This window comes from Acinonyx jubatus, chromosome A2, assembly GCF_027475565.1.
Source record: "Acinonyx jubatus isolate Ajub_Pintada_27869175 chromosome A2, VMU_Ajub_asm_v1.0, whole genome shotgun sequence".
NCBI classification, from domain to species: Eukaryota; Metazoa; Chordata; class Mammalia; order Carnivora; family Felidae; genus Acinonyx; species Acinonyx jubatus.
Window position 1 is genome coordinate 56139463 of NC_069383.1, and position 14634 is coordinate 56154096.

The following is a 14634-nucleotide window of genomic DNA, read 5'->3' on the forward strand; positions in this document are numbered from 1 at the left end:
CTATATTTAGTAATCACTGTTTGAGTATTTTATTTGGAAAACAATTTGATGTCAATAAAGGGTTTCTCGGGTTTGATGGATTTACACAAATCTATTTGGGTTTAGGGCTCTATGGTTACATTCCCTAGTTAGCAATTTTGAACCCTACATAACCCAATACCTCTTTCTTATGGGAAATATTTTGCAGTACTACCTTTACTATCATGAAAACACATCTTTATTGTGAATTGAAACTTAAAGGTAATACAAGCTACTTACACATTTGGAAAAAAAACAAAAATCTCTAAGTGCTGTAATACAATACAATACAATATACTTCCGTGTGAGAATACTCAAGCATGACTACCTGGGAAGACTGAAATAGTTGGATGACATATGCACTGATACCTAGAATCATGAATGTGTCTAGAAAGGTAGATTGATGCAAGGGTTTGGAATTGACAACTCAGAGAACACATACAGTGTCTCCAATGGCAAAATGCTTCTCTGAAGTAAGGAGTACTTCTCAGTAATACTTAATACTTCCATACTTAATAATCTACCCTTGAATTTTAATTTTATTTATCTTGAGTGAGAGTGAGCGAGCAGGAAGGGACAGAGAGAGAATCCCAGGTAGGGTCTACAGCAGTGTAGAGCCCGACTTGTGGCTTGAACTCAAGAACCGTAAGATCATGACCTGAGTGAAAACCAACAGTTGGACGCTTAACCAACAGATTGATCCAGGTGTCCTTCCTGGAAATTTTTATGTATATTGAAACCATGCAAACATGATTTTATGCTGATATGTATGTATTTATGTATGTGTATATGTATACATATATATATTTAGAATTAGATTTTGTGTCCAGCTATTTATAAATAGGTTTGTTCCCTCATTGACAAGTCTGGTGGACTTCTGGGTTTCTGTGATGGTGTAGTTCCTGCTTGGGAAAACACATTGAGAAATTAACAGTTCAAAAAGGGCTTTCTGGAGTAAATCTCTAAATTTAGGGTCTTCTTGATTTGATAGTTACTAAAGTTCCTTTCCAGTGGCTCCTGGCTGTTTTATTAAGCAACAGCTATTGGCGTAAATTCTTTCTCTTATACTATGTGAATACTTTTAGGAATTTAGTAGAGTTCTACAAAGTGTTCTGTCTTCTCAAGGGTTTTTGAGTAGTGTGTGGAATGCAAACATATACAGATCTAGAGTCAGTAAACCGAGATCAAGCACACTTAGGATGCGATGCTGTGCCATGGAGTCTTCTAGGAGTGGAAGAGGAGTGATTTAAGCCTTTCCTGGGGAGTCAATGAAGTTTTCATGAGTAAGTAGTGGGTGTGCTAGTGAAGTCACCAGGTTTGCCTCTTGAGTAGTTAAAATTCCTTAAGTACTTGGAAATGACCTTTTGAAATAGTAGTTGTCCCCTAATCCTTTCAAACTATGTAGACTAAATTGGCAAAATCAGTTTTGTTTTTGAGAGAGAGAGAATGAGCGTGTGCATGCATGCATATACACAAGTGCACAAGCAGAGTAGGGACAGAGGGATTGGGAAAGAGAATCTTAAGCAGGCTTCATGCCCAGTGGGAGCCTGATGTGGAGCTTGATTTCTTCACTTTGAGATCATGACCTGAGCCAAAGTCAGGAGTTAGAGCCTTACTGCTTGAGCCACTCAGTTCCTAATAAATGAAATATGTAGTTGTATTTAATAACATTTCTATTTACTATTAACAGTTACAATTTGAGGATTTTTCTCCCGTAACTAATTGGCTTTAATATTCAGGGCCTTCACCTTTAATACTGATCTTGCTATGGGCCGTCTAGTACAGAAATCTAGTAATGGTGGGTAATACCAAAATTGCCTTCATTCAGCTATACTCATAAATTAGAGACATTTTTCTCTCATTTTTTTTTCTTTCTCTCATTGGAGAATGACTATAATTCCAGTGCATAGCTATTAGAGAAGAAAGGTCAACCTGCTCATGCATAATTGGACATTTTGTTTCTGGGTACTTATGTTGAATAATCCTTTTAAATTTAGTATATTGGAAGCTTTTGGTCAAGTTGAATTACTCAAGTCATTATGGACTAATGATAATGCTATTGTATTTTGGCATGTGTGCTTATATTTAAGAGATAGATGTATAATTTTTGGACTTGGCCAGTTTAATCAGGACATTGGACTATTTTGAAAGAGGATAAAACATATCATTTTTTCTTTTTTTTTTTTTTTTTTAACAGCCTTTTAGGTGTCCCCATTGCATATGATAACATCAAAGTGGTAGGTGAACTGGGAGATATTTATGATGATCAAGGACACATTCATCTTAACATTGAAGCAGATTTTGTTATTTTCTGCCCTGAACCAGGGCAAAAGCTTATGGTATGTATATATATTTAAAGCTTTCTTTGTATAGTTGTATAATGATATAATTTGGAACATTTTTAAGACTATACACCTCGAGAAGTAAATGGCTTGCTATTGTGGGTAGCTAAAAGTTATTTTTTAAAATGTTTATTTTTGAAAGAGAAAGCAGGGGGGGAGCAGAGAGCCCAACATGGAGCTCTAACTGATGAACTGTGAGATCATGCCGTGAGCCCAAGTCAGATACTTAACTGACTAAGCCACCTGGACACCCCTAAAAATTATTTTCAAAGAAAAAAAGTCAATTCAACCTCGGTAAGTTTTTAAACTCCATTCTTCTAGAACTCACCTGTATATGCAGAGTATGTGTGTTATATAATTTATTCTCTTCTTTGTATAGCACCAGAACGATCTTAAGTGATAAAAAAAATCACTAGTTTCTTCTCAATTATATACCAATAGTTTCTTTATAAAGGATTTAAACAGGGGCTAGGGGCTCCTGGATGGCTCTTCAGTTGAGCTTCCTAATGCAGCTCAGGTCATGATCTCACAGTTTGTGAGTTCGAGTCCCATGTCAGACTGTGCTGACAGGTCAGAGCCTGGGGCCTGCTTCAGATTCTGTTTCTGTCTCTCTCTGCCCCTCCCCTGTCATGCGCACGCACTCTCTCTCTCTCCCCCTCTCTGTCTCAAATAAACATTAAAAAAATATTTAAAAGATTCAAACCGTGTAGTAGTGTTTCAAATAGGAGTTGAAAATTCAAATAGTTGTGGGACCAGGCAGGTAATGAAAGTGAATGAACAATGAGGTTAGGGCACCCATCAGGTGCCATGGTAAAGAAGGCCCTGTTGGGAAGGTTTTTTTTAAGACAATCTAGATATATACAGATGGATGTGAAATTGACTGTCTTCTACCAGCAGTTTTGAGTGTATTTGTTGATGTGTGTGTGTGTGTGTGTATTCATACATATGTTTGTATGTTTTTTTCTTTAAGCACTTCCTATAAAATTTTTTATTAATGGTTCTTATAAGATTAACCTTTATTGTTAATGAATATACTGATCAAATTTCACTGACAAATTCTACAAGGCGTTTCTAATTTAAAAAAATTTTTACAGTGTCGGTTAAACTGGTAGAAATAGTATCATGGGCCTGCCAAAGTTGGGCTATACAGCTAGCCTCCATACTATTAAAGTTGGCAGATTTGTACTTAAAAAAATTCCGACACTTAACTCATCTGCTTTGTGTAAGTTACCATAGATATAAACATGGAAATAACATACTGTACAGAAAGTATGAAACTAAGAATAAAATTATTCCTTTTACTCTATTCCCCACAATGAGATCCAGTCTTCAAATACATCTGGGCAGTTTTTTCCAGTTTTTAATTTTAAACATGGTATACTTACAATAAAATAAGAGATCTAAATTATATACAACAAAATGCATAGATCATAGTGTTCAGTTCAATGAATTCTGACAAGTGCATATATACCATTTTATTTGAGAATGACCATCATGCCCTTTCCTGGTCAATCCTCTCTTCTAGATCCAACCACTATTCTGCTTCTGTTTATCATACATTAGTTTTGCTTAAGCTTCTCATTTTATATTAGTGGAAATTTTCATTACATACTCTTTGATGAAAATCTGACCTCTTTTGTTCAACATGTTTTTACACTTCATCCATGCTGTTTGATGGTGTATTGGTAGTTTTATTCCTTTTTGTTCATAGAATTCGGTTATGAGAGTGTATTACAATTTGATTGTTCATCTTCATTGATGGACATTTTGGTTTCCAGTCTGGAGCTATTATGAATGAAGCTGTGTGAATGTGTATTTTCATTTCTCCTAGGTAGGAACTGGACGCTGTATTGTCAGTCAGAGGGTAGGTGTTTGAGGAATTAGCCTGGTTTTTCATAAAATTAAACATTCAACACTATTAGTTGCTCTGTGTCCTTGCCAGCATCTGGTTTTGTTAGTCTTTTAATTAAACTGATGGATAATACTAGGTTCTCCTTAATTTGCGTTTTCCTTCGTGAGATTTTTCTTGTGTTTCAATAACAAAGGCCTGTTTAAGTGCTTTGCCCATTTTTAGCTGGACTTTTGTGTTACAGAGGTTTAGTAGTTCTGTTTATAAACTTCATACTTTTTAGCTTTAAAGCTTCTAAAAATGTTTTTGTGATTCAGAGTAGCCATGCTCAAGATCTACTGATGAAGGATAAGTTGTCTTCAAATACAGTGCTTATTATATCCTACCAAAGTTAATTGTTAAATAATTTTTTTTTTATGTTTATTTCTGAGAGAAACAGAATGTGAATGGGGGAAGGGTAGGGAGAGATGGAGACACAGAATCCAAAGCAGGCTCCAGACTCCCAGTTATCAGCACAGAGCCTGATGCGGGGCTGGAACCCACAAACCTTGAAATCATGACCTGAGCCGAAGTCAGGCACTTAAGTGACCATGCCTTCCAACAGTGCTTTTTAAGCTTTGAAATTCAGACTGTTTATGGAAATATAATGTGGATCCTAGTTATAAAAAAACATATGCTTCCTGCCTTGTATCAAACAGTATTTTCTGCTTGGTTTCAATATGGTTATAATCTCCCCAGGGAGTCCTGTAGCAGGAACTGAGGTAGGTTGTTTTGGTTTTTTTTTTTTTTTTAGAGGTGGTAAGAGTTGTTGATCCAGTTAGGCAATTGATATGCATGCAGTTTACCAAAGTTCCAGCCTTCTAAAAACTCTACAGTGTTTTAAAATGGTTTAGTATAACATGTAAATTTTAATTGAAAATCTTTTTCCATATGAAATTATTCCATTATTTCAATGTTTTCTAAGATCATTTTGAAGCTTATAAAGTTTTATTTACCTTTTAAACTCTTTAGATAGCTTGATGCTTTTTCTCTTTTTTTTCTTTCTTCCCAGGGCACAGTTAATAAAGTATCTTCTAGCCACATTGGCTGTTTAGTACATGGGTGTTTCAATGCCTCCATCCCTAAACCTGAGCAGATGCCAGCTGAGCAGTGGCAGATCCTAGAGATAAATGTGGGTGATGAACTAGAATTTGAAGTATTTCGTTTGGACTCAGATGCTGCTGGAGTATTCTGCATTCGGGGAAAATTAAATACCTCTAGGTCAGTTCCTCATCACATTATTTTAATTTTGGTAGTCATTTCTGTTTAATTCTGAATTTAGAGAACATAAGCCCCTCTTTCGGAAAGTAATTTGCCATAAAGTCAGTGTAAATTGGAATCTTAAGTGCTTTGACAGCATATTGAATATTCCAAAGGTCTGCACTTCTAGCTAATGGGTCTGTAGTTTACTAACTCAATCTTCCTATTTTCTAGTTTGGTTAATTTTTTAAAAGTTGATCCTTGAGCTTGAAACTGCTGAAAGCTTAATCATATTTGATTAATGTCACTATGCCAGGTAGATAATTTCTGTATTTTTCTGTTAGCTCATTGAAATTACTTAGTTAGATGTAGCTAGTGCTACTGGATGGGACTCTGCATCCAGTAGAGAGGGCTACTTCACTGATCCTTGGTATTTTGTTTTGTTTTTTTTTTTTAGTGTTAACTCACAACTTTGAAAAAAATGAATAATTTGAAACAAGGATTCATAGATGGGAAATTCCATTAATTTTGGTAGACAGTACACGTGTATTTTTTATCGCTCGTCAGTTGTTTGGCTACTAAGCCTGAGTATTGTGATGTTTCATGCACAGTGAGCAAATTTTTTTGAATTAAAACAAAATTTATAAGGTACATTTTGATAAAAATTTTTTATGTCATTTTTATGTATGAAAACAGTCTGGAAGGACTTTGGAAAAATTTTAACTTTTCCAAGACATTTTAATGAGCTGAGGGATAATAGAATAGAATATTTATAGATATTTATGCCATACTTCTGTATCTTGTACTACTGTCATTATTTAGAAGACAGATTAACATTTGGTATATTCTTGATCTCATTTTATTATTTTTGTTTATTGCTCTGTAATTTTTTTTAACTGTTATTTTAGTTTACAAACCAAGTGCTCTACAGTTTCTGAAGAAGTAACAGAAACTGGCACTGAAGAAATTGTAGAAAAACCTCTGAAGAAGAAAAAGAAAAAGAAGACAGACCCAGAGCCATATGAAGTGGAGAGTGATAACAGAGAACTAGCAGATTTTGCAGATGTCACTGTGAAAGAAGAGACAAACCTGCAGATTAATAATACGAATGGCTTCCAGAACGAAGAGCCAAAGAAGAAGAAGAAGAAAAGGCACCAGGAGGACCAGGATCCTGTTTTCCAAGGTAGTGACTCCAGTGGTTATCAGAGTGACCATAAAAAGAGAAAAAAGAAAAGAAAACACAGTGAGGAAGCTGAATTTACCCCACTTTTGGAACACTCATCTAAAAAGAAAAGGGAAAAGTAATTCCTTTAGTGCATTTTACTCAGTTTTTTGAAGATTGATTTACATACCGTAGACGAATAAATGTGGGTATCATATGAAATGCTTGTGTATTCCAGTAGTCTGCAGAACAGGAAACATTTCATTAGTAGGAATTTTTGGTGCTAAAATTATTAAAGTGGTAATTACTTTTGGAAATACCAATATTATCAAACTGCCATTTTATTGTATACAGAATAAGAGGATAAGACCTCTCTCAAGTCTTGCATTTTTCCAGTTTTTACATGCTACATAAAATTACTTCTGTCATCTGAAGACTGGTAAAGGACTTTGTAATAGAGTGTTATTTGTATCATTACCGAATGGTTTTGAGCTTGTGTATTTTTTAGTAGGTTTGACCTTCAGTCATAATATTATATGAGATTTTTAGATTTTCTCTTCTCTGGCTACTACGAGATTTCTATGGTTCTATTTAGAATGGTTTGCCAAAGGAGCTCTGAAGTCTCGAGAGCTCATTAGAACCATGCCACTCTTGACAGTGGTAGGAAACATTGTTCACTGTTCTTCCCTTCCAGATGTATGTTGGTTTTTGTTTCTGTTTTTGTTTTTTTTTGTATAAGAGGTTGATGTAGAGGGCTCTTCTCTTGTACTTGTTTGTGTGTGCCTCAGCTGTAAATGCCATTCTTACTAGTAGGAAATTTCTCAACTACTTTATAATTGGGTTAAGGTATTAAAAACGATTCTTAAGAGAAAATTGCACTGTGAAATGTGGACTGTGTCTTAACTACTGGAAAACACTGATGAAATGACAAGCTGGTTCAGGCTGATAATCAATGCATGGCCACATTCATTGATTTAACAGTACCTGACCACTTTGCTGTGTGTGAAACATTCTAAGGAACAGATGTATAATGATTGTAGTCCCTTCCCTTATGTAGTGTCATAGGAGAAACAGATGCACACATGCACAATATATATAAGTAAAATACAGAAAGGCAGTAATTCTGGGAAGTACTAAAAACAAGAGTGTCTACTGAATGTAAATGTTGCCGTTTATCTAATATCAGATGTAGTACTGGTCTCACACTATTAAATTTTACTAATATATAAATTCTGCAGAAAGTGTATCTTGATCCAAATCTATAGTAATAGAATACAGAGTTTGGAGAGTAACATACGTTCACACGCTTGTTCTTAATTAAATTAAGAAGACCAGACAATGGACCAGGCCAATTTCTTTTTCTACAGTTTAGTGTGGGTATTGAGCCCTTAAAATATGGCTAATGCAAATTGACCTGCTATCAGTATAAAATACAAGATTTTGAAGATGTACAAAGAATGTAAATTATCTCAGTTTTGTATTGGTGAAATTCTATTTTTGGTATAGTGTGTTAAATAATGTTATATCTAGCTTTTTTTCATTTTCTGGCTAGAAGATTAAAAATTGTAGGTGAAGCTATTTTGTTTAGGATTTTTGCATTTAGGGTCATCAGAGATACTGGTCTATAGTTTTTTTTTGTTTTGTTTTTGGTAGTGTCTTTATATGATTTTGGTGTCAGGGTAATTCTCAACAAAATATTGTCAAAAAAAAAAATCTAATACATTACAACAAATCATTCACCACAATCAAGGGATTTATTCCAGGGATGTAAGTGTGTTCCAATATATGCAAGTCAGTCACATTATACATCACATTAAGAGAAAGGATAAAAACCATATGATCTTCTCAGGGGAGGCAGATAAATCACTTCATAATAAAAACTCTTTTAACATTGTAGGTTTAGAGGCTACATACCTCAACATAATAAAGACCATCTATGAAAAACCCACAGCTAACATCATACTCATTGGTGAAAGATTGATGTTTTTTCCCCGCTAAGATCAGGAACAAGGATGTCCCCTTTCACCACTTCTATTCAACATAGTACTAAAGTCCTCACTGTCTTATACCATACAAAAATTCAAGATGGTTTAGTAAAAACCTAAATTTGGGACCTAAAACCATAAAATTTCTGGAAGAAAACACAGGCACTGATTTTTGATATTGTTCATAGCAACAGTTTTCTAGGGATGCCTCCTCAGGCAAGGGAAATAAGCAAAATAAAACCAGTCAGACTACAGGAAAATGAAAGGCTTTTGTAAAGCAAAGGAAACCATCAATAAAACAAGGCAAGCTACTGCATGGGAGAAGGTATTTGCAAGTGCTGTATCTAATTAGGAGTTAATATCCAAAATATATAAATAAAAAATGGGCAGAGGACCTGAATAGACATTTTTCCAAAGGAGACATATAGATGGCCAACAGACACATGAAAAGATGCTCAACATCAGTAATCATCAGGGAAATGCAAATCAAAACCATGAGACATCACCTTACACTGGTTAGAATAAAAAAGACAAGAAACAAAAAAAGACACCAACAAGTGTTGGTGAGAATGTGGAGAAAAGGGAACCCTGGTGCACTATTTTGGGAATGCAAACTGGTGCAGCCATTGTGGAAATTTTATGAAGGTTTCTCAAAATTAAAAATAGACATGGGGCGGGGCGTCCAACTTCAGCTCAGGTCATGATCTTGCAGTTTGTCAGTTCAAGCCCCGCATTGGGCTCTGGGCTGACAGCTCAGAGCCTGGAGCCTGCTTCCGATTCTGTGTCTCCCTCTCTCTCTGCCCCTCCCCTGCTCATGCTGTGTCTCTTAATAATAAATAAACATGGAAGAAAAAAATAGACACGGACTTCTAGGAAGACGGTGGAAGATCATAAGCTCAACTTTCCCAACACACACACCAAGATAACCACATCAGTGTAGCTAATTCAGAAAATGACCAGAAATCTAGCAGAATAGACTTCCTACTGTTAATCACAGAGAAGAGGCCACATCTAAAAGGGTAGAAGAGGTGGAAACATGGTTGGGAATCAAGCCCTTGGTGAGACTTCACCAGTAATGGGAGAGACCCCTACAAGCATGGAGAATCAAGAGTATCAGACCTCACATGAGGCACCAGGGACCTGCACAAGGAAGACGAGTCCCGTTAACATGTGTCTTTGAAAGCCAGTGGCACTTTGTGAGTTTTACAATCATCAGGGCATAACATGGAGTACTTTAAAAATCAGCATACTTAACTCCAGGAGAGCCTGAGGGCCATAGGAAACGGAGTCCCTGCCCTTAAAGGCCCCTAACATGGCTGAGATACAGCACAGAAACAGCAGTGTAAAAAGTGCGTAGGATAAATGCGAAGATTTATTTGCTAATCTCAAGGTGTGCTGGAGAGGCAGGGACCTTTAGAAGACTCCTCTAAGAACAAAATATTTGACAGGTACCATTTCTCCCCACCCCCAGGTCAGATAGCAAACACTTGTTAGAACCCACACACACACTATCTTGCTAAGATCTCATGCTCCATCTGCATGTTCTGCATATTTTCCCCATCCAACTCACCCCATTTGGCAGGTGTCTCCAAAGTAGCTCCTGTCCCAATACACCCTGCAAGCAGCCCCAGTAGGAACTGGCACCACTCCAAAGTGACTCCTGCCCTGGGGATAGGGGAAAATAACCACACACCCCAGTGTGCCCACATACCCAGCAGCTCTTACAGCTGGCAGCACAGAGAATGCCCTGCTCATCAGTGGAATTGCAGCCTCAGCAGAAGGACTGGGAGCAGGCATTGGGCCTCACCACAAGCCTCGACCTATCAACAGAAGCCTCCAAGGGAATAAGCAAGTGAGAATGCTTTGCCTATGCATGGACTACAGCCTGGTAGATGAGCTGAGGGTAGGCATCTGGTCTGACCACTGATACGACCCAACTCTAGGACCATGGTGACCCCCACACCAGCCCCTTAACAGTACAGGGTCCAAACCCTGCCCATTGCACCCCCAACAGGCAAAGTAGCCTCTTGCAACTGACTAGACTGAAGGCGAACATGTGTCACCAACAACAGTACAGCACAAACAACCCACATAGGAAATAGCTCTGAAGCACCTGATCCTGGTGAATGGGAGATATTGCACTATAGGGCATACCTGGAACAATTCTTCCTAAGGCCACTACTTTCAAGAGCAGGAGATGTAGCTCACTTCCCTAATTCTTAAAACCAGACAAAAGGAGACTATGAGCCAAATGAAAGAACAGTGCAAAATCACAGCCAAAGGGCTAAATTAATTGGAGACAGTAATTCCCAATAGAGAATTTGACCTAATAGTCAAAAAGCCACTCAGTGGACTTGATGTGAGAGTGGAGGATCTCATTGAGAGCTTTGACAAAGAGATAGAAAACACAAAAAGGAACCAGAGATGATGAACTCAATAACTGAAATTAAAAATAGACCAGGGGTGCCAGGGTGGCTCAGTCACTTAAGCATCCAACTCTTGATACTGGTTCAGGTCATGATCTCACAGTTCATGAGTGTGAGCCCTGCCTTGGGCTCTGTGCTGACAGCATTGGGATTCTCTTTCTCCCTCTCTCTTTGCCCCTCCTCCACTTGCTTTTTCTGTCTCTCAGAAGTGAATAGATGGGTGGATAGATGGGTGGATGGATAGATGGATGTGTATACACACACACACACACACACACACACACACTAGAAAGAATAAATCAATAGTAGACTACAGGAATCAGAATGGATCAGTGATACGGAAGAGAGAGTAATGGAAAGCAACCAAGCTAAACAAAAAGAAAAAAAAAATGAGATGAAGTGGTCTTGGCAACATCATCAAGCCTAATACATTTGCATTATAGAGATCTCAGAAAAAGAGAGATATAGGCAGTAAAATTTGAAGAAATAATAGCTGAAAACTTCCCTAATCTGGAGACGAAAGCAGACATCTGGATCCAGGAGTCCCAGAGAACCCCAATCAGAGGTACACACCAAGACAGTAATTAAAATGGCAAAAAGTACTGATAAAAGAGAATTTTAAAGCAGTATGAGAAAGTTACATACAAAGGGAAGCCCATAAAGTTAGCAATAAGTTTTCAGCAGAAACTCTAGACGCTAGGGAGTGCCATGAAATATTCCAAGTACTGAAAAGAAAAAAATCTGCAACCAAAAACACACTATTCAGCAAGGTTATATATTGGAATAGACAGAGAGATAGTTTCCCAGACCAACAAAAATTAAAGAAATTTATCAATAAACCAGCCTTACAAGAAATGTTAAAGGGAATTCTTTGGAAAGAAAAAGCCATAATCAAAGAAAATTATGAAAGCAAAAATTTCACAGATAAATGCAAACAAGAGTATATTAATCTCTTATAAAACTAGAATGGAGGTCAAAGCACTTAAGCAGGAAAATCATCTATGAAAATCAGTCAAGTGTTTCATAAAATAAGAGGATGAAAAGTATGATATCATGTACTAAAATGTGAGAGATCAAAGTAAAAATGCTTTTAGAATGGGTTAAAACTTAAGCTAGCCATTAACTTAATATAGACTGCTATACACCTAAGATATCTATGAACCTAATGGTAACCAAAGTTGAAAACCTGTAACACATGCGCAAAGAAAAAGAAAAGCAATCCAGGAGAGCAGATGGCAGTAGAGAAAGGACCCAGGCTCACCTCTTGCCAAGAATACAACTAGGTAACTATCACATCATCATAAATACCCCAGAAACTGACCTGAAGACTGGTAAAACAAGCTCCATAACTAAAGGTAGACAAGAGACCTCACCGAAGAAGGTAGCAAATAAGGACATACAGAGATGTGGTTTGGAAGAGAAATGGATCGTGGCCGCTGCAGTGGGGAGGGAGTTACAGTCACAGGGAAGGGGGTAGGGGAGACAGACTAGCATACAGGGGAGTACACCAAGAAGAGGAAGCCCCATAGCAATTCGTTTGGAAAGCCTCTAAGGGGCTGAATTTCCTGACTTCTTGCAATAGGTAGGGCTTAAAGCCTGGAGTTCTAAAGGTCAGTGGCTTTACTTGGACAGAGCCCAGAGGGCAGTGTACTGCTCTTGGAGAGAAGGCAGGACAGACAGTCCACAGACCTACAGTGTGGAAACAGTGATCCAAAGAGTACCTGGGGCACACAGTAGGGAGTTTATTTGCTTATATCACAGTGTGTCCCAGAGAGGCATTAATAGAGAGATCCCTCTGAGAATAAACTGGCAGGTGCCATTTCCCTCTCCTACCTAACCACTCAGTATAAGTGCAGGCCACTTACGGGAACCAGCACAGCACCAACACTTGCTACCAAACTTGATTACACCAAGCCCCGCCTTCCCATGGTCTGGTTGAACTGCCCTTCCCAATCACACATGCCTCAGTCCCAGCAGGGCAGGCCCCCTCCCCCAGAGGACTGGCCCAAACCTCTGCCAACACCACATTTCCTGACCCAAGAGTTTTACAGGACCTCAGTTCTGTTGGCAGACCAGAGTCCACCTAGTTACAATGTACCACATTCAGGCCAGAGACCAAACACTGCCCACAACAGGCAAAGACAGCCTCTGCAGACTGGCATGACAAATAAAGCAGCCAAGAAAAAACAGCAGAGCACACAAAGCACACGTTGGAGACACTTAGAAGCACCAGGCCCTGGGGAACAGGAGACACTACACAGCAGGACACTGTAGGACCTCTTCTTCATAAGGCCATTACCCTCAAGAACAGGAGACATAGCTGACTTTCTTAACACACAAAAACAGGCACAGAGACTTAGGCAAAGTGAGAAGACCGAGAAATGTGTCCCAAGTGAAAGAACGGGATAAAGCCACAGCCAGCGATCAAAGTGAAACAGATAGAAGTAACGTGCCTGAGGGAGTATTTAAGCAATGATCCTAAGGATACTCACTGGACTGAGTTACATACAACAGACACCCCATAAGGCTATCAGTGGATGTTTCAGCAGACACTTCAAGCTATAAAGGACTAGCACGATATATTCAGAGTGCTGAAAGGAAGAAATCTGGAGCCAAGAATATGCTAGCCAGCAAGGCCATCATTCAGAATACAAGGAGACATAAAGAGTTTCTCAGACAAAAACTAACGGCATTCAAGACCACTAAACCAGCCCTCTAAGAAATACTAAAGGGGACTGTGAGTGGAAAGCAAAGACCAAAAATGACAGCATGAAGGCAGGAACAAGAGCAGTAAAAATTCTTATTTCTATAAAAAATCAGTTAAGGAAGTCTCAAAATAAAAGAATGTGGAATATGACAACATGTATCTAATAGGTGGGGAGTAAAGAATGGGTTTAAACTTAAATGACCATCAACTTAATATAGATTGCTATATACAGAAGAGGTTATATACACATATAATGGTAACCATATATCAAAACCACTAACACATGCAAAGAATAAAGAAATCCAAATATATCACTAGAGCAAACCAGCAAACCATGAAAGAAAGATAAGAAAGTTTCAGAGAAAATCTTCAGAAACCACCACAAAACAGGTAATAAAATGACACAATGTATTAAAAAGTAAGACCCATCTACTTGCTGCCTACAGCAAACTCATTTTATACCTAAAGACACCTGCAGATTCAAAGAGGGAATGGAAAAGCATCTATCATACAAATGGATGTCAAAAGAAAGCCAGAGTGGCAATGCTTAGACAAAATAGACTTTAAAACAAAGACTGTAATAAAAGACAATGGACACAATATAATAAAGAGGACAACACAACAGGAAGGTATAATAATTGTAAACATGCACTTAATATGGGATGACCCAAGCAAATAAAACAGTAACAAATATAAAGGAACTAATCATTAATACAATAATAATAGGGGACTTTAACACCACACTTAAATCAACAAACATGATCTAAACAGAAAATCAACAGGGTAACAGCAGCTTTGAATGCCAACTGGACCAGATGAATTTAACAGATATATTCAGAACATTACATTCTTAAAACAGTAGAGGGGTAGTCAATCTATTAAGTGTCCAACTCTTAATTTTGGTTC

At 37.7% G+C, this 14634-nt stretch overlaps 1 protein-coding gene across 1 annotated transcript in view; it reads left to right on the forward strand.

Moving 5' to 3' along the window:
* POLR1F (RNA polymerase I subunit F) overlaps positions 1-7773 on the forward strand; it is a 31251-nt gene extending 23478 nt beyond the window's left edge. The window contains exons 2-4 of the mRNA XM_027072037.2: positions 2216-2357; positions 5261-5469; positions 6357-7773. Of these exons, the coding sequence (XP_026927838.1) occupies positions 2216-2357; positions 5261-5469; positions 6357-6753 (748 nt within the window). The 3' untranslated portion in view covers positions 6754-7773. The remainder of the gene's footprint in view (positions 1-2215; positions 2358-5260; positions 5470-6356) is intronic.
* The last annotated feature ends 6861 nt before the right edge of the window (positions 7774-14634 follow it).